At 51.6% G+C, this 23,326-nt stretch overlaps 1 protein-coding gene and 1 non-coding gene across 6 annotated transcripts in view; one reads left to right on the top strand and one right to left on the bottom strand.

Moving 5' to 3' along the window:
• LOC146863808 (18S ribosomal RNA) overlaps positions 1-1,798 on the bottom strand; it is a 1,805-nt gene extending 7 nt beyond the window's left edge. Inside the window, exon 1 of the ribosomal RNA XR_014977592.1 lies at positions 1-1,798. This exon is cut by the window's left edge and continues 7 nt beyond it. This is a non-coding gene — a ribosomal RNA (18S ribosomal RNA).
• UNC13B (unc-13 homolog B) overlaps positions 1-23,326 on the top strand; it is a 2,660,654-nt gene that overhangs the window by 1,487,826 nt on the left and 1,149,502 nt on the right. For all 5 annotated transcript variants that reach the window (XM_085628130.1, XM_085628129.1, XM_085628128.1 and 2 more), the window contains one exon: positions 10,000-10,141. In XM_085628130.1, the coding sequence (XP_085484256.1) occupies positions 10,000-10,141 (142 nt within the window). The remainder of the gene's footprint in view (positions 1-9,999; positions 10,142-23,326) is intronic.

Here is a 23,326-nt window from a genome sequence, read left to right as displayed (position 1 = left end):
CCTTCCGCAGGTTCATCTACGGAAACCTTGTTACGACTTTAACTTCCTCGAGATAGTCAAGTTTGATCGTCTTCTCGGTGCTCCGCCTGGGCCGTTTCCGACCCCGGCAGGGCCGATCCAAGGACCTCACTAAACCATCCAATCGGTAGTAGCGACGGGCGGTGTGTACAAAGGGCAGGGACTTAATCAACACGACCTTATGACCCGCACTTACTGGGAATTCCTCGTTCATGGGAAATAATTGCAATCCCCAATCCCTATCACGAACGGGGTTCAGCGGGTTGCCCGCACCTGACGGCGAAGGGTAGACACACGCTGATCCGTTCAGTGTAGCGCGCGTGCAGCCCCGGACATCTAAGGGCATCACAGACCTGTTATTTCTCGATCTCGTGTGGCTGAACGCCACTTGTCCCTCTAAGAAGTTGGACGCCGACCGCTGGGGGTCGCATAACTAGTTAGCATGGAGGAGTCTCGTTCGTTATCGGAATTAACCAGACAAATCGCTTCACCAACTAAGAACGGCCATGCACCACCACCCACAGAATCGAGAAAGAGATATCAATCTGTCACTCCTTTCCGTGTCCATGCCGGGTGAGGTTTCCTGTGTTGAGTCAAATTAGGCCGCAGGCTCCACTCCTGGTGGTGCCATTCCGTCAATTCCTTTAAGTTTCAGCTTTGCAACCATACTCCCCCCGGAACCCAAAGACTTTGGTTTCCTGGAGGCTGCTCGGCGGATCATGGGAATACCGCAGCCGGATCCCTAGTCGGCATCGTTTATGGTCGAAACTACGACGGTATCTGATAGTCTTCGAACCTCCGACTTTTGTTCTTGATTAATGAAAACATTCTTGGCAAATGCTTTCGCTTTGGTTCGTCTTGCGCCGGTCCAAGAATTTCACCTCTAGCGGCACAATACAAATGCCCCCGGCCGTCCCTCTTAATCATGGCCCCAGTTCCGAAAACCAACAAAATAGAACCGGAGTCCTATTCCATTATTCCTAGCTGAAGTATTCAGGCGACCGGCCTGCTTTGAACACTCTAATTTTTTCAAAGTAAATGCTTCGGACCTCCAAGACACTGTCAAGCGAATCAAGGGGGCACCGAGAGGCAGGGGCTAGGACAGGCGGTAGCTCACCTCGCTGCGGACTGCCAGCTCGATCCCAAAATCCAATTGCGAGCTTTTTAACAGCAGCAACTTTAATATACGCTATTGGAGTTGGAATTACTGTGGCTGCTGGCACCAGACTTGCCCTCCAATGGATCCTCGTTACAGGATTTAAAGTGTACTTATTCCAATTACAGGGCCTCGAAAGAGTCCTGTATTGTTATTTGTCATCACTATCTCCCTGAGTCGGGAGTGGGTAACTTGCGTGCCTGCTCCCTTCCTTGGATGTGGTAACCGTTTCTCAGGCTCCCTCTCCGGAATCAAACCCTGATTCCCCGTTACCCGTGGTCACCATGGTAAGCACAGAAAGTACCGTCGAAAGTTGATAGGGCAGACATCCGAATGTATCGTCGCCGTCACGGGGACGTGCGATCGGCCCGAGGTTATCAAAGCTGCCAGGCGAGCCCGGATTGGTCTTGGTCTGATAAATGCACGCATCCCGGGAGGTCAGCGCTCGTCGTCATGTATTAGCTCTAGAATTACCAGTTATCCAAGTAACAGATGGAGCGATCATAGGAACCATAACTGATTTAATGAGCCATTCGCAGTTCCACTGTACCGGCCGTGTGTACTTACACGTGCATTGCTTAATCTTTGAGACAAGCATATGCTACTGGCAGGATCAACCATGTAGCCGAACCTGCTGACGGGGTTGGTTCGGGGGGCCGCATGCCCATCTCCCCGACCGGACAACCTTTGCTCACCCCTCCCTCTCAGGAGCCTGCTGGGGGAAGGAGCCCACCCGCCTGGGCGGGAGGGCTCGCTGGAGGGGTGGAGAGGTGCGGTCGCATTGGCACTGACAGGCCCAGCCATCTCCCCCGCAAGGGAGAGGCGGGCCGAGGTGCAGCCTGAGCGAGACGCAGGGGTTCAGGAGCCTGGCGGCGGTGACACCCCTCGGAAATGTGCTGGGCGGAGAGGGGTGACAGCATGGCGCACGTGGCCTACGAACCTGCTGGACAGCAGCATCCAAGGGCCTGGCGCCACCCGACCCCTTCAGCTCGGGTCAGACCACTGGGGGACAAGAGCTGCCGGGGCCGCTCAGCCTTCGCTCTGCTGGGTAGGGTGAAGGGCCACCCACCAGGCGGCAGGCCCTCGAGTCAGACAGTCCATGCGGGGAGGAAGCTCCTTGCTTGAAACAACAGCCGAGGTTGGCCAAGCAGTCCGTCCCTAAACGGACCGAAAGTGCCCAATCGATCAGAGTACGGCTAAGGCATCCCCTGGCATGCTGCCCTGCGCGGGGGGAATGCCGGCTTCACATCCCTGCCTGCTCCCGGGGTGAGCAGGCTCAAAGGAAAGGCCCTTAGGGAAGGGGCCAAGAGGCAGGAGCAGACCTGGGCCCCTGGGGGCCCTGGCGGGCGGGCCCGGGTGCTGCCTTCCCCTGTCTGAGAATCGGCGGACCTCACGAAGGTCTGACTGAGCAAACTCGGAGAAAAAGGACCATCGGGAAGGGGCTGAGAGGCATACGCAGACCCGGGCCCCTGGGGGCCCAGACGGGCGGGCCTGGGTGCTTCCTTCCCCGTCTCAGAATCGCTGGACCTCACAGAGTTCTTACCGAGCACACTTGGAGAAAAAGGACCATCGGCAAGGGGCTTAGAGGCAGGTGCGTACCCGGGCCCCTGGGGGTCCCAGCGGGCGGGCCCGGGTGCTGCCTTCCCCTGTCTAAGGATCGCCGGATCTCGCGGAGGTCTGACCTAGCAAACTCTGATAAAAAGGACCATCGGGAAGGGGCTGAGAGGCAGGTGCGTAACCGGGCCCCGGCGGGCAGGCCCGGATGCTGCCTTCCCCTGTTTCCGAATCGCCGGACCTCACGGAGGTCTGACTGACCCTCTCCCTAGTAATCTAGAGGAAAATTACCCCCCTTTCTTGTAATCCGGGCACACGAGGTGACAGAGGGGACCCAAGGCGTGAATGTACCCGACCTCCTGGAGCCCTAGCTGGGGTCGGGGAGGCAAATGAGCCTTCATTGGGACTTCCAGGCAAGCCTGGCCATCTGGTCGCCCCATTGGAAAGCATTGTGTGTGACCAGATGGCCGAGGGGATAGGCGCGACCAGATGGCCGAGGGGATAGACGCGACCAGATGGCTGAGGGGATAGGTGCGACCAGATGGCCGAGGGGAAAGGTGCGACCAGGTGGCCGGGCTCGAAATGGAAGCCGTCTGGTCGCTCTGTGCCCAAACGAAAGAGTGAGCAGGCACTGGGGCTTGGGGGACCGGAGGTCCAAGGCTCCAGCTGGGCCCCAGCCATGGAGGCTGTGAGGGGGACCCGATGGGTCCTCCGACCCGGGGCCCGCGGACACCTTGACAAGCAGGGGAGGCCTACACGGGACCGACAGACCCCTGTCCTGGGTCCTTGTCAGAGCGGCAGGCTGCGGGACGGCGCCCAGGGCCGGAGCCCCTGACCTGGGGCCCGGCAGGGCCCCTGGACCTAGCTGGGGCTCCCAGGCCTGGAGGTGCAGGGGAAGCCTCCCCGGGCCCGCTGGTCCACTCCTGGGCACCCTGCCACGCGGCAGGACCCTGGACGGAGCCCGGAGTGGGGTGGGGAGGCCGCCCTCCGCGGGGCCCTGAGGGGCCCCGGCTGGAGTTCCTGAACCCAGCCAAGCAAGGGGAGGCTCCCCAGGCACAACAGAACCCCGTCCCGGGACTTTGGCAGTGCCCCAGGCCGGTGGGGCCCAGGGCCGGAGCCCCCGACCCAGGGCCCGGCGGGCCCCTGGACCCAGCCGGGGCTCCCAGGCCCAAAGGCGCAGGGGAAGCCTCCCCGGGCCCGCCGGACCTCGTCCCAGGCACCCTGCCACGCGGCAGGACCGAGGACAGATCCCAGGGTGGGGAGGTCGGCCTCCCCAGGGCCCTCAGGGGCCCCAGTTGGAGCTCCTGAACCCAGCCAAACAAGGGGAGGCTCCCCAGGCACAACGGAACCCCGTCCTGGGCCTTTGGCAGGGCGGCAGACTGGGGGACGGGGCCCAGGGCCGGAGCACCCGACCCGGGGATCGACGGGCCCCTGGATCCAGCCGGGGCTCCTAGGCCCAGAGGCGCACGGGAAGCCTCCCCGGGCCCGCCGGACCCCATTCCGGGCACCCTGCCACGTGGCAGGCCCAAGGACGGAGCCCAGGGTGGGGAGTACACCCTCCCCGGGGCCCCTGGGAGCCACTGGACCCAGCCGAGCAGGGGAGGCTCCCCGGGCCCACGGGACCTCGTTCGGGCATCCTGCCACGCAGCAGTACCGAGGACGGACTCTGGGGTGGGGAGGCTGCCCTCCCCGGGCCCCTAGACCCAGCCCAGGAGGGGGAGTCTCCCCGGGCCCACCTGACCGCATCCAGGGCAGCTGGCCATGTGTCAGGCCCAGGGACAGACTCAGGGCTGGGGCGGCATCCTGGCCCGTCCAGCTGCCGGCTGAGGAACGCTAGGCCGAGAGGGGTCCCAGAGTACCCTGTCCCTAGTAATCCAGAGGAAGGCTACCACCCTTTCTGGTAACCTTTGCGCACCGCAAGACCGAGGGAACCCTAGGCGCGGACGTGCCTGACCTCCTGGAGCCCTGGCTGGGATCCGGGAAGCAAATGGGACCTCATTGGGACTTCCAGGCCGGCCCGGCAATCTGGCCGCCCCATTGGAAAGCATTGCGTACGACCAGATGGCCGAGGGGAAAGGTGCGACCAGATGGCCGGGACCGAAAGGACTCCCGTCTGCCCGCCCCGAGCCTTCGCGGTAGGGCTCCAGCCTGCCCACGCAGGCCCCGGGGGCTCCTCTTCCTGGGGGCTTGGGGACCCCGGCTCTGCCTCAGGCACAGAGAGGACCACCAGAGCTCTAGGGCCCGGCCTCCCGGGGGAGGACTGCCCGGGACCTGTGGAGCCCGTCCCTGGCACTTTGCCATGCCGCGGGCCGCAGCAGGGAGCCCCGGACGCCTGGGAGGTGTTATCCGGGCCCAGCCCATCAGGTCCCCGGAAGAGAACCGCCAGTCCAGAAGGGGTGTTCCTGGCATACCTTGCCCCTACTAATCCGGAGGAAGGCTACCCCCCTTTCTGGTAACACGCGCGCTCCGAGTGACGGAGAGGCTCCGAGTGACGGAGGGGACCCTAGGCGCGAACATGCCTGACCTCCTGGAGCCCTGGCAGGGATCCGAGAGGCAAATGGGCCCTCATCGGGATTTCCAGGCCGGCCCGGCCATCTGGTCGACCCATTGGAAAGCATTGCGTGCGACCAGATGGGCTATGCCCGGACAACACCTACCTAGGTGTCCGGGGCTCCCTCCTCCGGCCCACGGCATGGCAAAGTGCCCGGGACGGGCTCCATGGTTCCCGGACAGCCATCCCCTGGGCTTCCGGGCCCGAGAGCTCCGGTGGTCCTTACCCGGGCTTGAGGCCCAGCCAGGGTCCCCGAACTCCAGAGAAGCGGAGACCTCACGCTGGGCCTCATGCATGGGTTGGCCCGCAGGCGCTCCTGGGGCCCAGCTGCCCGGGGGAGGGCTGCCTGGGACCCATGGAGCCTTGCAGGTCTCCGGGGCTCTGCACCAGGGACCCTTGTCCCGGGCAGATGGACACTTGGCAGGCCGCAGGACGGGGGCTCCCAAACCCCAGGCCCTGACCGAAACCCAGGCCCCAGGGCTGGTCCCTGCTTCTCAACCCAGCCAAGCCGGGGAGATCGGGGAGCCTGCCCATACACGAGGGACCCCTGTCCCGGGCACACGGACTCTCAGGACGTGCGCTCGTTTTCCAAACGTTTTTTCCAATATTCTGCATAGTGGCTCTATGCCAATTACGCCCAGCCCTAGTCATGGACAGCCATGGGCCTTCCAGGAGCAGTCACGGCACGAGCTGTCATGTTTGCCGCCTGCCTGCCTCCCTGCCACATTTGTGACTAGAACGTAGTATGGCCGATATCAGGGCTGGCTCAAGGAAGCAAATCTAGTCTCACAAGCAGTCCCCTCCATAGCAGGCCACTGGGAAGTATCCAGATGGGGAGCCCACCTTTGATACAGTATGAAGCAATATTGAACTTCCGGAGAGGAGCCAAGATGGCGACCGGGACGGCAGCGTAGACTCCCGGCTCCGTGAACCTCCGCATCCTGCACGGATATCCTGCATGAGATCCTCAGCCTGCGCTACGCGCTCGTATTTGTGAATGAGAGTGGCAACCGACCGTGTGACTCCGAAGTTTCTGGCGGCGGTACCGCCGGAGAAATGTGCCTTTGAAATTTGCGGCCCGTGCAGCCCTGGAGCCAGGACCTCGAGTGGACGCCTTGGCCGGGTGGCAGTTCAACAACAGCGGCCTGTGGTGACTGGGTGGAGTCGGACCACCGGAGCGGTGCACACCTCGGCCTACATTTCGCCGTGGTCGTTCCTACCGCTAAGCGTGGCGGACCGAGTGCATGCCCGGGGTGGCGATTCTGAGATTCTCCGGTGATTGCCCCTGCCTTTGACGGTGAGCTGCCCGGACGCCGCCCGTAGCTCGCCCTGATTCTTGCGGGCTGCTCCCGGATTTTCGCGGGCGCCGGCCCGTGGTGGGGACGACTGCTGCCCATGACCACACAACGGATAATTTTTGCCTGCCCCCGGAACCCTGTTTCCAGCGACGTGGACCTTGAGGCGCTTGTCCCTGGGTCCCGGTCCCAATACGGGTCGGGCTTACCCGGCGGCCATCTTGTTATGATGAGGCCTACCATCCTGTCCACCGGGTCACAGCAGGATTGGGAGTGTGTGACTTTTGGGAGTGTGGCGGAGCGATCGCAGAGAGCTGTGCTGGGGTACGGCGACCTCCTCGAGGCTCTCGGTGCCCTTCATTCCACCTTGGTTCATGGCATCGGGGTCTTGGGGAGTAAGCTCGATGGTGTGGCATCAGCGTCGGGACAATTGCGGCCTGCCTGTCCTCAGGTACACCGGGACTTCCCACACTGCACACAGGAGGACAATGTCGCGGCCACCCCTGAGATTAGTGAACAGCTGGAAACTCCGGACAGTATGCTTCCGTGTGATCGGCTGGCTGTGGGTCTGATCTGTTCCGGAGGTATTGGACCTGAGTGGGAGGTGGTGGCCTCGTCCCGTGCACGGCCTCCGGCGACCCGGGGAAAATTCAAGCAACAGTTGTCTGCTTTGGCTGATTCCACCTTCCGGGACCTTGTGTGCAGTGCAGATCCTGGGGCAACGCTGGGAAAGATGTCCCTCCATGATGCGGACTGTGTTGGTACTCAGAGACTTCCACACCACCTGTGTGCGTCGCGTCCCGGTCGTTTTTGGACACTCCTTTACCTTGTAACATTTGACATGGCGCTGGGTCGAGGGGTTTGCATGGGCAGATTTGCAAAGAGTGGTCAAGGATAAGGCTGATCCTTCAGGGGTGGTCATCTAGTAGACGGGCGGGCTCAGGGGTTGCGTGCTCTCATGGCATAGCTATTAGTATAATTGGTGCATAATGCTCCCCATCCTTTTTTGACATGGTCGATTTTGTGCTGCTTACTGTTTGCCTTGGGGAAAACTTACCGTGCGGGAGGGAGAAGCCGGGGGCATGTTTTGAAGGCCCTCCTCCAGTTTATTAATACCTTCTCTACCCCCCCGTCTGGTGGGGTTCTTTTCTTACTCCCTTTTCTCTGTTCTTCTATATTTCGGGTCTGGTTCCAGGGCGACAGGCACACTGCTGGGGGGGGGGGGCCGTACTCATCTGCAGAGGTGCAGGGTGGGGGGTTGGGGAAGGGGATTCTTTAGTCTTTACCCTTTTTTTCCATGGCCTCCTTTTTCTTCTCTGATTCTTCTTTGTTTTTCTTTTCTGGGATCAGCGTGGTACAACTCCTTCGTTGAGAATCACTGCTTTTTCATGTGTGCCACAATTTCCGGGGTGTTTTCTGGGCTTTAGGGCATGGGACTGCAGGCGCAACTGGTCATGATACTTCTCTACATCCTGCACTTCCTGTTTCAGCGCCATTGACTCGATAGATTGCCGTTTATTGTTTACGTTTGTTATTCTGCTTGCCATTTTTCGCTGCTGGGAAATTGTTTGGCACCTGATCCTTTCGTCTTTCCCTATTATAAAATGAAAGCCTTCTTAATCCTGGTGACCTACTTGCGCCATTTACTGGCCGAGAATATATTAGCATGGAGATTCTCCTCCCCGAGGTTCTGCCTGTGTCAACATTGGATCTCTGTTGCTTTGACTGCTTAGCGGCCGGCCCCGGGGGGTTGTAGGCCCATACTTGTTATTGGTTGAAATGCTAATAAAGGTTTTTAAAAAAAATATATATATATATTGAACTTCCGCTGCTAGCAGTGTGTCCTGTAGGAGTACCTTCTTCTGCTGTTAAGTGAACTTATTGTAAATGCCAGCGCAAGGGAACAAAATACCGGCACCCTCTCTTTTTCTAACACTTGTCCTCCAGCTGCGGCCTTACTTTTACCCTGTGTTCCGTCCATATTGTATCTTGGCACCCTGCCCTCTACTCCCAGTGTCCTTTTCTTACCAGACCTTAGCTCCCGTCCTCCCGCCGTCCGTTTTTACAGTGTGCCCAGGAGTTTTGCACAGCACATCTCCCAAACCCCCACAAATACATATATTACAGGTTTTTGCAGATAAATACCACAGTGCACTGAAACCATGCATATATTACAGATGGGGATTGCATCATGTTTTTTTCGTATACTTTTGATTGAAATTGTTTGCTACTTTTGTTTACATGTTGCACAGTTGAGCTGCAGTGCAACATTGCATAAAGTAAAAAAAGAAACGCAGGAACGCGTCAACATTAACCGTGTCAAGGCGTTTTTTTTTAGTTTTTTTTTTACTTCAAGCCATGTTGCACAGCAACTCTGCTACTTGAAACTTAAAAAAACATTGACAAAGCCAATAGATTTCATATAGGCGAAACCTATTGGCTTTGCTAATGCCTGTTCAACTTCTAGTGTCAAAGTATCAGTAGGTCTTTTTGAAGTCATTTCACTTTTATATAAGGCCATGTCCTACTTACCTTCCTTTACCTCTAATCCCTAAAATGATCCCTTACTTCTATTTACCACTACCCGCCTTTGAACTCTTAAGAACTGTTACCTCCCTTTACCACTAGCCACCCCAAAACTGTTGAACTCCCTTACATTTTTGTACCTCTACTCATCCTTCAACTCTTATACATCTCTTTATCCCCCCTTTTTTTAAATGACATATTTATATAGTTAAAAAAATACTTACCTGCGTGGTATAGTCCCCAAAACTGCGCGTGGTACTTACCTGTTTTGTACTTGCCTCTGTGGTACTTACTTCAGTGGTATTTGCCTCTGTGGTACTTACTTCAGTGGTACTTACCTCAGTGGTACTTGCCTCTGTGGTGCTTGCCTCTGTGGTACTTACTTCAGTGGTACTTTCCTCTATGGCACTTGCCTCTATAGTACTTGCCTCTGTGGTACTTGCCTATGTGGTACTTACTTTAGTGGTACTTACTTTAGTGGTACTTACTTTAGTGGTACTTACTTCAGTGGTACTTGCCTCTGTGGTACTTGCCTCTGTGATACTTTAGTGGTACTTACTTCAGTGGTACTTGCCTCTGTGGTACTTGGCTCTGTGGTAATTGCTTCAGTGGTACCTACCTCAGTGGTACTTACCTGTGTGGTATGGTCCTGAGCGGTAAAGGCTGTATACCCAGCCCCCCCCTGCCCCCCCCCCCCTCCTGCCGCAGCAGCATGCAGCGGTGTGTGGAAGCAGCCCCATCCCTCTGGGCCTTGAATGAACAGCGCCTGGTGGACATGCGCTGCTTGGCTTCGAAGCACTCAGGGCTGAGGCTGGGGCGCACGGACTTTGCATTTGTATGTCTTAGGCAGGAGCTTTTTGGTGCACGTTTTCACCAGGGTCAATGTGTGTTTTTTGCAGTTGTGTGTGCCCAAGGCTTGCAGGCAAAGGATAAAACTGGCTCCAGCGATCCCTACGTCACGGTGCAAGTTGGGAAAACTAAGAAGAGAACAAAGACCATCTTCGGGAACCTGAACCCGGTGTGGGAGGAGAAATTCCACTTGTGAGTACCGCGCGCGCACTTTGCTTCTCACCCTCCGTGTTTGTGTACAGAAGAGCACATTGTGTCGTGTTAGCTGGTATAGAAGGCGCTGTGCTGTGCAAAGCCGCGAGGCTGCCCCCAGCACGACGTATTGTCTGCATGTATGTGTATCCATAAGAGGCTAGCTTGTGTTCACGGGAGGCGCGTGCGTGCTGGGGCCTCCCACGTGCTCGCCTCGCCATGATAGGGGACGCCAGTGCCAAAGGTCAGGTTCAACTCGAGGCCTTCCATGAACGAGAGAATAAAATACAATGAGAAGTGGGTAAAGGAGCCCGGCTCTACAACGGGCACCGGGCGTTCGTTTGACGAGCGAGAGGTCTGCTCTTGCCAGTCTCTTCCTGAAAGCTGCGGGTTTGACGTGGAGCATTATTGTCCATTGGACTGTGATTTTTCAGTTACTTTCACATTTAATGTAATGAAAGTGAAATATTTAGATCTGGTTGACCATATTCTTCTTGTAAATGTAAGAGCCGAGAGATCTGTAAACAGTTAACCTTAGCTATTTACCGGATATTCTTTCAAACAGTAACCTCTCCAAAAACGACTACGTGTACTAATAGGATATCAAACAAGCATTGGCAATGTTAACATGTCTGGCTTTAAAGGAATGTTATTTGCCAATGGAAACCCGGGGATGCTGAGGGAGCAAGGGTGGTTCAAGCTGTAAGGAACAGCGGTCCCTGGGCGTACACTAATGTGAGTGGCACTCGGGGTGCACAGTAATAACTCCCAGGAGGTATTCAATCAATTATTTAAACAATAGTTTGTTTGTATACAATTTAAAATTGGTTTGTAGGAGTGTGCACCCCCACGATGTGCACCAGGACAGGTATGGCACAAATACACAGGCAAAACAAATGTTTTGTAACATCGAGGGTTGCTTAAAATCAAAAGTCACTCTTCTGTCAGACAACACTACTGCAGCCAAGAAACAGTATTGCATGATCACACGGGTCAGAGTGATTCCGTTCACGACGTTTCGATCCACTAAACGTATGGGGAGATCATCAGGACAATACAATGTTTGCCTGGATACACACAGCACTATAAGAACACGTAAATACAAACTGCAGCCTAAATCGTATGGCTACATCAGGGTCCATTCCAGCCAAAGATCCACCCTTTCCGTCCGCGGGAATGCCAGCGGCGCTGTGCTAACTGTGCAGATAGCGACAACTGCGTGTTTCCAGGAACCCGGGACATGGCCCGGTGTCCAACCTTCCAACCAAGGGCTCGCTGGGTCTAGTGCTAATTATGCAGGTAGTGGCCGATGCGTGTTTCCAGGAACCCGGGACATGGCCCGGTGTCCAACCTTCCAATCAAGGGCTCGCTGGGTCTAGTGCTATTTATGCAGATAGTGGCCGATGCGCGTTTCCAGGAACCCGGGACATGGCCCGGTGTCCAACCTTCCAATCAAGGGCTCGCTGGGTCTAGTGCTAATTATGCAGGTAGTGGCCGATGCGCGTTTCCAAGGAAACAGGAGAAGGCCCAATGTCCAACCTTCCAATCAAGGGCTCGCTGGGTCTAGTGCTAATTATGCAGGTAGTGGCCGATGCGCGTTTCCAAGGAAACAGGAGAAGGCCCAATGTCCAACCTTCCAATCAAGGGCTCGCTGGGTCTAGTGCTATTTATGCAGATAGTGGCCGATGCGCGTTTCCAAGGAAACAGGACAGGCCCGGTGCCCAACCTTCCAATCAAGGGCTCGCTGGGTCTAGTGCTATTTATGCAGATAGTGGCCGATGCGCGTTTCCAAGGAAACAGGACAGGCCCGGTGCCCAACCTTCCAATCAAGGGCTCGCTGGGTCTAGGGCTAATTATGCAGGTAGTGGCCGATGCGTGTTTCCAGGAACCCGGGACATGGCCCGGTGTCCAACCTTCTAACCAAGGGCTCGCTGGGTCTAGTGCTAATTATGCAGGTAGTGGCCGATGCGCGTTTCCAAGGAAACAGGAGAAGGCCCAATGTCCAACCTTCCAATCAAGGGCTCGCTGGGTCTAGTGCTATTTATGCAGATAGTGGCCGATGCGCGTTTCCAAGGAAACAGGACAGGCCCGGTGCCCAACCTTCCAATCAAGGGCTCGCTGGGTCTAGTGCTATTTATGCAGATAGTGGCCGATGCGCGTTTCCAAGGAAACAGGACAGGCCCGGTGCCCAACCTTCCAATCAAGGGCTCGCTGGGTCTAGGGCTAATTATGCAGGTAGTGGCCGATGCGTGTTTCCAGGAACCCGGGACATGGCCCGGTGTCCAACCTTCTAACCAAGGGCTCGCTGGGTCTAGTGCTAATTATGCAGGTAGTGGCCGATGCGCGTTTCCAAGGAAACAGGAGAAGGCCCAATGTCCAACCTTCCAATCAAGGGCTCGCTGGCTCCTATCCATGGAGGCCATGCGAAACCAATGCCCGCAGGGGAAATGGAGGCTGCCGCCCTGGCGGCTGTGCCTGGTATTGCAGCTTGGTCTGGAGCAGGGAGGGAGGTAGAGTGCTGCTCTGGTGCAGCGAGCTGACCGGAGGAAGTGGGCATTCAGCGGGCACGCCCTGCCGTGCCAGCAACCTTCATTTCCCCTGCTGTCATTGGTTTCGGATTCGCCTAATCTGAAAGCCTCAGGAAGATGCGAAATAAGACCTCCAGAAACACGATCAGTTGACTTTATAGCACTATGTTGACCCAAAATGAAGATACTGCAATTTTTGATGACTTCTGGAGATTTCTGGTTGAGGAATAACATCCTTGAACTAAGAGTTTTGTGTTAAGCATTGTGTATCGCTCTAATTCAGATTTCATGTACACTGCTAACAATAGAATGAGTGATGTCTATGAATGTTCACGTGGATGCCTTGTTCAACACAGAATGAATATGGAGTTTTAATTGAACACTAAGCTGTACTATTGTCTGAGTCAAAGTACTTAAATCATGTTAGCGGATGCAATTACATGTTTTTATAATAATTTTATGCTGATTCATAATAAATACAATTGTTTCGTATTCACCCCCAGTCATATTCTCGGAGGCCTTAATCTAGGGTTGTTGTGTTACAGTTCAGAGGGGACCTGGTCCGACAGCTCGGGCTGAACTGTCCGTTTTGAGGTAGAACTAAGGCTGATTTGCATATGGCTGCTTCCTCTCCAACATGGCATGGTGGACAGGGTTGGTTACCAGCGACTGACATTATTTCAAGCGAATCACCCATTACCTTTTTGTGTTCTTAAGGATACATGAAGGCCTCTGAGATGCTCCCTCAATTGCACAGATGGGTAGTCTCAAATATGGAAAGTGACTGGTTTGTACTCTGCTGGGATGCTATTATGATGTATGCCGTTTTATATCTGTATCTTTTAAATACTAATGTCTGCCTGGTACACAATTCTCTTCTTGTAACTAGTTGATGTTGTAGCTAGTGTTTTCTAAAACTCTATATTAAAAAAATGGCGGCGCATGGTCAATTGAGCTAAAAGTAAGAATGGATGAAGAATGCAAGTGGGGCTATGGCAATGGATTGCAGTAACATGCTGTCGATTACCAAGGCATGCAGTAACAACGGGAGACTAAAAGATGAACAGCCATCATACCAGTGTATTTTCCATACGTAGAAATCTCTTGCCTTCTCAATCTCGTCTTACTTTGAAGGTTTGTTGTAAGTGTTTGTCTCAAGGCTGCTACAGTTTGAAGCATTAATCAATCCAAACTATTAGGTGGTACATGCTGTGTTAATAGTAAGATCAGGACTGCATTCCTATGTTTGTGAGGACAGAGGAAAGCCTTAATACCACATATACCCCTGCATGACTAGCAGTGTGCAGCAGCCAACAACAACAACTTATTGCTTGCTTAATACACATTCTCACACTCGTTCCAAAACTGCAGGGCCTTCAAGCTCTGGAGATCTTTGAGTTTTATATTTATTATACTCTACTTGAGTTGTTTAGTGGTCCGGATTTTTCTTTCCATTTAATCTCAAGATTCAGTATGAAACAGATGTATGGGCAGTATTGATGTGCAGATAGTCTCGATTTGATTTGGTTTCCTCCCAAGAGGGAGCTTTAGTGCTGGTGAACCGAGGAACTTCTTGTGTTCTGTCTCCTCTGTAGCAGGAGTCTGTTCTGTACGGATGAGCGGGTGATCACAGGGTGACTGAGGCCCACTGCAGCAGTAGTTTGTTCATTATGGATGAGCAGGGTACCTGGATTCCCTCTAAAGCAGGAGTTTGTTAAGTACAAATTAACAGAGGATTTCAGTGTAATCAGTCACTGGCGAAGCAGGAGTTTAATTTGAATTTAAAAGCATTTATTAAGCGCACTTATACCATACGGTTTCATGGCGCTTTGGATAATGCGGTGGCCGTCAGCAGAGAGAGACTAGACATTGTAGGCGCGCAGGAATAAAAAGGTTTTGAGGTCCTTCCGAAACTGTGCATAGGAAGGAGATGTGCGAAGGGCAGCAGGAAGGGAGTTCCAAAAGAGCGGGGCGAGAACAGCGAACTTTGCTCCGCCAGACTTCTGTTTCTTAAAGCGAGGAATGGCCAACAAGGCCATATGGGTGGAACGAAGTTCACGGCTTGGAAGGTAAGATTTTATAGCAGAGCATATGAACTCAGGGGCGGTTCCCGACCTAGCCTGAAAAGTGAGGCAGCCCAGTTTAAAAAGAGCACGCTCTCTCACCGGAAGCCAGTGCAATGCTTTAAGCAATGGAGTGGCTCGATGATGTTTGGGTAGGCCGTGGATCAAGCGGGCCGCTTGATTCTGTACAAGTTGCAAACGGTGAAAAGCATAAGCAGGGGCCCCATTATAAATGATGTTGCCATAGTCGATTCGAGATAGTACCATGGCCAACACAATGATCTTTAGGGCAGATAGGGAGAAAAAGCGAGAAACTTTCCTGATTACTCTTAATGAGAAGAAGCAAGCAGAGACAACTGATCCAACATGTGAATGAACGGAAAGTTGTGAGTTTAAAAGAATCCCAAGCGTTTTAACTTTGGGGACAGGGAGAGGGGGAACACCAAGTGACAAAGGCCAGTGAGAAGGGGCCCACGGACTGCAACCACCTACGGTCAAGACTAACTCGGTCTTGTCCGGATTGAGTTTGAGGTGGTTGCAGTTCATCCAATCCTGGATAAATGTCATGACTGTTTGGACGTTGAGGGCAGATGAGGAGGGATTTGAGAGATTGAAAATAAGCTGGAGGTCATCGGCGTAATTAAACACCGTGACCTCCATCTGCTGTAACGAAAAAATGAGGGGGTAAATGTATAAATTAAATAGGAGGGGGGAGAGTGATGAGCCCTGAGGAACCCCACACTCAACCTTGTGGGAGACAGCGGTGAAATCGGCCAGGTGGACGGCTTGGGCCCTCCCAGTCAGGAAGGACTCAATCCATGAGAAGGCTAAGCCTTCTATGCCCGCCGCCCTGACACGGCTAAGGAGAATGGAATGATCAACCGTGTCAAAGGCGGCGGACAGGTCTAATAGGATCAGAGCTTGAGGAGAGTTGGTGTCAATTCCTTCGCGCAGCACGTCCATTACCGAGATCACCACCTTCTCGGTGGAGTGCAGGGGGCGGAAACCAGCTTGACAAGGGGAGAGGCAGTGGTTAGTTTCTACATGAGTGCTCAAGGTGGTTGTGATGAAGTACTGATGAAGCGGATCCCCGTGTGATTGGTACCTCCTGAAACAGGAGTTTGTTTAGTACTAAGGTAGCTGATCTCCTGGTTATCGGTACCCTCTGAAGCAGGAGTTTCTTTAGTACTGGTGAATCTGATGTTAGTTTGATCGGTACCCTCTAAAACCGGAGTTTGTTTAGTACTGATGAAGCGGATCTCCGCGAGATTGGTCACTTCTGAAGCAGGAGTTTGTTTAGTAATGATGAAGTGGATCCCCGTGTGATCGGTACCCTCTGAAGCAGGAGTTTGTTTAGTAATGATGAAGCGGATCTCAGTTTGATTGGTCATTCTAAGCAGGAGTTTGTTTAGCACTGATGAAACAGATCCCTGTGCGATTGGTATCTCCTGAAACAGGAGTTTGTTTAGTACTGATAAAGCGGATCTCAGAGTGATCAATACCGTCTGAAGCAAGAGGTTGTTTAGTACTGATAAAGCTAATTTCAGTGTGATCGGTACCCTCTGAAGCAGGAGTTTCTTTAGTACTGACAAAATGGATCTCCGTGTGATCGGTACCCTCTTAAGAAGGAGTGATTTTGGTACTGATAAAAAGGATCTCCGTGTGATCAGTCCCCGCCAAAGCAGCAGCGTGTTTAGTACTGATGAAGCAGTTCTCCGTGTGATCAGTACCCTCTGAAGTAGGAGGTTGTTCAGTACTGATGAAGCGGATCTCAGTGTGATCAGTACCCTCTGAAGGAGTTTGTTGTTTGATACTGATAAAAAGAGATCTCTGTGTGATCGGTACCCTTTGAAGCAGGAGTTTGTTTAGTACTGATGAAGCTTATGTTAGTTTGATCGGTACCCTCTAAAGCAGGAGTTTGTTTAGTACTGATAAAGCAGATCTCCGTATGTTCTGTGCCCTCTGAAACAGGAGTATGTAGTACTATGAAGCGGATCCCCGTGTGATTGGTACCTCCTGAAACAGGAGTTTGTTTAGTACTAAGGTAGCTGATCTCCTTGTTATCGGTACCCTCTGAAGCAGTTTAGTTCTGATGAAGTTTGTTAGTTTGATCGGTACCCTCTAAAACAGGAGTTTGCTTAGTACTGATGAAGCGGATCTCCGTGTGATCGGTCCTCTCTGAAGTAGGAGTTTGTTTAGTACTGATGAAGCGGATCTCCGTGTGATTGGTCCTCTCTGAAGCAGGAGTTTTCTTTGTACTGATGAAGCGGATCTACGGTGATCAGTACCCTCTGAAGCAGGAGTTTGTTTAGTACTGATGAAGCGGATCTCCGTGTGATCGGTACCCTCTGAAACAGGAGTTTGTTTAGTACTGATGAAGTGGATCTCAGTTTGATCGGTCATTCTAAGCAGGAGTTTGTTTAGGAGTGATGAAGCAGATCCCTGTGTGATTGGTATCTCCTGAAACAGGAGTTTGTTTAGTAATGATAAAGCGGATCTCCGTGTGATCAATACCGTCTGAAGCAAGAGGTTGTTTAGTACTGATAAAGCTGATTTCAGTGTGATCGGTAACCTCTTAAGAAGGAGTGAGTTTGGTACTGATAAAAAGGATCTCCGTGTGATAAGTCCCCGCCAAAGCAGGAGTTAGTTTAGTACTGATAAAGCAGTTCTCCGTGTGATTGGTACCTTCTGAAGCAGGAGTTTGTTTAGTACTGATGAAGCAGATCTTAGTGTGATCAGTACCCTCTGAAGTAGGAGGTTGTTTAGTAGTGATAAAGCTGATTTCAGTGTGATCGTTACCCTGTGAAGCAGGAGTTTCTTTAGTACTGATGAAGCGGATCTTCTTGTGATCGGTACCCTCTGAAGGAGGAGTTTGTTTGATACTGATAAAAAAAAAAATCTCAGTGTAATCAGTCTCTGGTTAAGCAGGAGTTTGTTTAGTACTGATGAAGCGCATCCCCGTGTGATTGGGATCCTCTGAATCAGGAGTTAGTTTAGTACTGATGAAGCAGGTCTCATTGTGCTTGGTCCCCTCTATAGCAGGATTTTGTTTAGTACTATTTAAAAGGATCTCAGTGTGATCGGTCCTCTCTGAAGTAGGAGTTTGTTTAGGACTGATGAAGCAGATGTCTGTGTGACCAGTACCCTTTGAAGCAGGAATTTGTTTAGTAGTGATGAAGCGAATCTCCGTGTGATCAGTACCAGAGGCACAACTAGAGCCAAAGTTTGGGGGGGGCTGAGTCATCCAGCAATACAGAGTGGAGATGCAAGGGCTCTAAGAAGGGGTGAAAACACAACAAAGCCTCGTTATCAGGTAAACGGTCGTTTAAAGACCTGTCAAGTACTCGCGTGCGGCTGTGTGTGTGCCTGGGAAGCTGTCTCAGCCCCTGCTGCTACACACAGCTGGAGGGGGGGGGGGGGGGGGGCTGAGCCCTTTGAGCCCAATGGGTGTTGCATGCCTGATCAGTACCCTCCGAAGGAGTTTGTTGTTTGGTACTGATAAAAAGAGATCTCTGTGTGATCGGTGACGTCTGAATCAGGAGTTAGTTTAGTAAGAAGCGGATATCTGTGTGATTGGGATCCTATGAATCAGGAGTTAGTTTAGTACTGATGAAGCAGGTCTCATTTTGAACGGTACCCTCTTTAGCATGAGTTTTTTTTAGTGCTGATGAAGCAGATCACCGTGTGATCGGAACCCTCTGAAGCAAGAGTTGTAGTGGTGATGAAGTGGATCTCAGTACCCACTGAAGAAGGAGTTTGGAATTCATAAAAAGGATCTCAGTGTGATCGGTCCTCTCCGAAGCAGGAGTTTTAGTACTGATAAATTGGATCTCAGTGTGATCAGAACCCTCTGAAGAAGGAGTTTGTTTGGTACTAATACAAAGAAAGATCTTAGTGTGATCAGAACCCTCTGAAGCAGGAGCTTTAGTACTGATGAGGTGGATCCCAGTGTGATCAATACCCTCTGAAGAAGAAGGAGTTTGTTTGGAATTAATAAAAAGAATCTCTGTGTGCTTGGTCCCCTGTGAAACAGGAGTTTGGTTAGTACTGATGAAGCAGATGTCCCTGTGATCAGTTCCCTCTGAAGCAGGAGTTTTAGTACTGATGAAGCGGATCTCAGTGTGATAAATACCCACTGAAGCAGGAGTTTGTTTAGTACTGATAAAAAGGATCTCAGTGTTATTGGTACCATCTGAAAAAGGAGTAGTTTTGTCCACTAGTCATTAACAGAGGATCACAGTTTGATTTGTATTCTCTGAAGGATTAGTTTGTTTGGTACTGAGGAGCAGAGGATCATGGTGTAATTGGTCCCCTCTGAAAAATAAGTTTATTCAGTATTAATCATCAGAGAATCTTGGTGTGATCAGGAGCTTGTTCAATTCCTATGAACTGAGAATCTCTTTGTGATTGGTCCCCTCTGAAGCAGGCATTTTTCTAGTATTGATGAACTGGGTACACAGGTCTTTCCATCGCCTGTGATCCAGGAGGTGGTTTAGTACTTTACAACAATGTATCTCAATGTGATGGGAACCCTCTGAAGTGGGAGTTTATTCAGTACGGAAGCGTTTGGTTTGATGGGTGACCTCCACAGCAGGAGCCGATTCAGTTCTAGATAGCAGGGGATCACGGTATTATCAGGAGTTTGTTCTAAACTCAGGAGCAAAGGACCTCTTTGGGATCAGTCCCCTCTGAAGCATGTGTTCATTCAGTACTGATGAGCTGCGGTTTGTAGTATTATCAGTACTTTGTGAAGCAGGAGTTTGTTTAGAATTGATGACAAGAAGATGTTAGTATTATTGCTCGCCTCTGAAGATGGATTTTCTTCTGTACTGATGAGTGGGGGATCGCGGTGTGATCTTTCTCATGAGAAGCAGGAGCTTGTTTACTACTGTTGAGTGGAGGTTTGCAGTGTGATCTGTCCTTTATGTTGTAGAAATATGTTCAATGCTGATGAGCAAGAGATCTCGCTGTGATCGGTCTCTCTGAAACAGGAGTTTGCTCAGTACTTGTGAGCAGGGATCAAGGTGTGACATGTCACCTCTGAAGCAAGAGTTTGTTCAGTACTCGTGAGCTGGGATCACAGTTTGACCTGTCCCCCACCAAGGCAGGAGTTTGTTCAGGACTAGTGAGCAGGGGATTTCAGTGTAATTCGCCCCCCGGAGCAGGATTTTGTTCAGTACTGGTGAGCAGAGGATTTCAGTGTAATTGGTCCCCCCAGAAGGAGGCATTTGCGCAGTACTCGTGAACTAGGGATCTCAGTGTAATTGGTTGCTTCTGAAGCACAAGTTTGTTCAGTACTAGTGAGCAGGGGAATCTTAGTGTAGTTACCCTCCCCTGAAGCAGGAGTTTGTCACTGCTCGTGAGCAGGGGATCTCAGTGTAATCGCTCCCTCCGGAGCATGATTTTGCTCAGTACTGGTGAGCAGGGGATCTCTGTGCCATCGGTTCCCCCCTGAAGCAGGAGTTTGTTCAGTACTCGTGAGCAGGGGATCTCGGTGCCATCGGTTCCCCCCTGAAGCAGGAGTTTGTTCAGTACTGCTGAGAAGGGGATCTCAGTGTAATCAGTCCCCCTGGAGCAGGAGTTTGTTCAGTACTGGTGAGCAGGGAATCTCAGTGTAATCGTTTCCCGCGGAGCAGGATTTCATTCAGTACTCGTGAGCAGGGGATCTCGGTGTAATCAGTTTCCCCCCTGAAGCAGGAGTTTGTTCAGTACTCGTGAGCAAGGGATCTCGGTGCCATCGGTTCCCCCCGAAGCAGGAGTTTGTTCATTACTCATGAGAAGGGGATCTCAGTTTAATCGGTCCCCCTGGAGCAGGAGTTTGTTCAGTACTTGTGAGCAGGGGATCTCGGTGCCATTGGTTCCCCCCTGAAGCAGGAGTTTGTTCAGTACTGGTGAGCAGGGGATCTCGGTGGTATCGGATCCCCCCTGAAGCAGGAGTATGTTCAGTACTGGTGAGCAGGGGATCTCGGTGCCATCGGATCCCCCCTGAAGCAGGAGTATGTTCAGTACTGGTGAGCAGGGGATCTCGGTGCCATCGGTTCCCCCCCTGAAGCAGGAGTTTGTTCAGTACTGGTGAGCAGGGGATCTCAGTTTAATCGGTCCCCCTGAAGCAGGAGTTTGTTCAGTACTGGTGAGCAGGGGATCTCAGTGTAATCGGTCCCCCTGGAGCAGGAGTATGTTCATTACTCGTTAATCGGTCATCTCTTTCCTCTTTAGAAGGCACACATTGAGTTCTCTTGTCACGTTCTAGTGGTAGAGGTTAATCATTCACAAGTCACAACACCCTGAAGAAGAGAGCCTCGTAAGATGACCACTTTTCTGGTCCCACTTATTCCGCTTCTGACATTTCATCCATAGCGGACAAGACAAAGGTTATTAATGTATTTTATAAGTGTTCTGAGATTTTTAATACTGGTGTAAGCATGTTTATCTTTTTAAGTCCACTTAAGGCTTTCAGACTTGATTTGTGCTGTGCTGCAGGTTTGCTCCTTGAACAGATTATTAGTTTAGCAGAACAATTATAGAACTGTACGTATGGGAAATTACATTTCTGAGAACATTGCATCTGTATAAAATAAATCTTGCTGGTAGAGTTAAACAATAGTGTTTTTTCTTTTATTCGAGTTCCTGTCTGTGCTGCTTCTGTCTTTATGTTCACACATCTGCTGCTTGGTCCTCCACAGTGTGTGGAAGCAGGCTCAGATGGAGCTTCTGAGTCTGTGGGAGCCGCCTTCAGGAGGACACTGGTGGAAGCTAGCTCAGCCTCTACAAGACCAGCCAAAGGGCTGTACCGCTGATTGAGCACCAGTATCAGTCATCCTTTATTCCAGATGACAAAAATACCATCGCAGTTCACTTGGATATTGTCTCTCAGTGCCTATTGCTTCTCAAAGGAGTTGACGTATATATTCGTCAAAGTTGGAGCAGAAACCACTTCCATATTAGTCCCGTTGCATTCTGGATCGTACTGATTATTGTACTGAAAGTAATTGGTGATAATGCAATGCTGAGAAAATCTATGACGAACTCGATAGGTACGTGTACAGGTTGTGGGCGTGGTGTTCTGTGTTTGTTCATTACTCATACTCTCATTCTGAGGTAGGTTAATGCATAGAGATAAAATGTCCAGTGTGACTAGTATGCCACTTGTAGGGTCAAATGTCATACCTTCCAGAAGGGGGATCATGTAGGTGCTGTCACTGACAGTTTCAAGCTTGGGGACGAAATCGTTAATAAAGATATTGGCCTTCTCCCACCTCATCTGACTCGCCAGTCCAGCAGGTTTGCACGAATGATTGCTGAACCTTCACCTCGGTATGCTGGCCTGCTTAGACTATGGGGTAAGTTCAATTGCTCGTTAGAATGCACACACCTACGTAAATGATTGATCATTATTTGAGTGGCTGACTGCTGTACTTTACAAACCCTGGAGTAAGTAACGTTTCTTCTTACACCTCGGTGTGCACCAGTGTGTTGTCTCTTGACAACTTATTGCAGTTATTAGGACCAGCCTTTCCCTGACGCATAAGTGTTACTGGCTTATTCAAGTTGATTACTATTACCATCAGATTCTCAGCTCACGAGATCCCTCTAGGCTCCCCCTAAATTGAGTGATTTAATCATTCCAAGTGTCCTTATAATGTTAATATCATGAAGAGACTCCTGGTATGCATGTCGTCAACTGAGCAAAACATGAATTGCATTCGGGCAGAGGCTACAAATGCAGACTGTCTCCTATAAAAGTTCTTAGTTTGCTAAAGACACACAATTTCATTGTTTGTACTTTCCTCAACTGTTTCTTTTTTGTGGTTTTCAGTTCCTTCACTTAGGACACTATGCACAATTTTTGAAATTAGTTCTCTGTTTATACTATTTTCCTATTTTATATAGACCAGCCATAAATGCTACTTACATTGAAATTAGAATTGTGTTGGTCATGCGTGTTAGCTATGCATCTATTGCATATAGGGATTTCACATTGTATCAAAATTCATGTAAATGAGGCCAATGAGAACCACTGTATTTTTTACATCATTGTTTCCCCTGGTTCACAGATTTGTGAGTTTCTCTTGTTGTTTGAATACCATTGGAGGAAGGCTGATGCATGTGCTCGGGACAACAGCACTACCATTTGGTATTGCAACAACCAGGGTGAGGTGCGAGGGGATGGGCCCTGTGCCAGGGCGCTCTTTGCCTCTGGAAATGAGTATGACTGGAGTGCCAAGAATTCCTCTGATGGTAAACCATGGTGGACAAACTAAGCCGCCAAAGCTTAGCGGATCATGAATGCAATTACACTCGGAGGTGGAACGGAGTGCCATTCATCAATGAGGAGAACGCTGGATCATTCTTTTTGCCACCACAGAGAATGCGCAATGTCAACACACATGCACAGTGAATTCCTGAGGAGACGCATTCCGTCGAGAGCGGTACTTGGGACCTCCTGAATGCCTTCCTGCTGCCGTCTCTCCTGCCCCAAGTGCTTAGTACCCGGAACATCTGGCATGAGCAACTGTACTCCTATCAAGCTGCCACTTCGGGAGAATCTTCTGTCGCAGCTACAGGGCAGGGTGGTGCACCCTGGCCTGCACAGT

This window comes from Triturus cristatus, chromosome 2_1 (assembly GCF_964204655.1).
Source record: "Triturus cristatus chromosome 2_1, aTriCri1.1, whole genome shotgun sequence".
NCBI lineage: Eukaryota > Metazoa > Chordata > Amphibia > Caudata > Salamandridae > Triturus > Triturus cristatus.
This window is presented reverse-complemented; position numbering and strand designations above follow the sequence as displayed.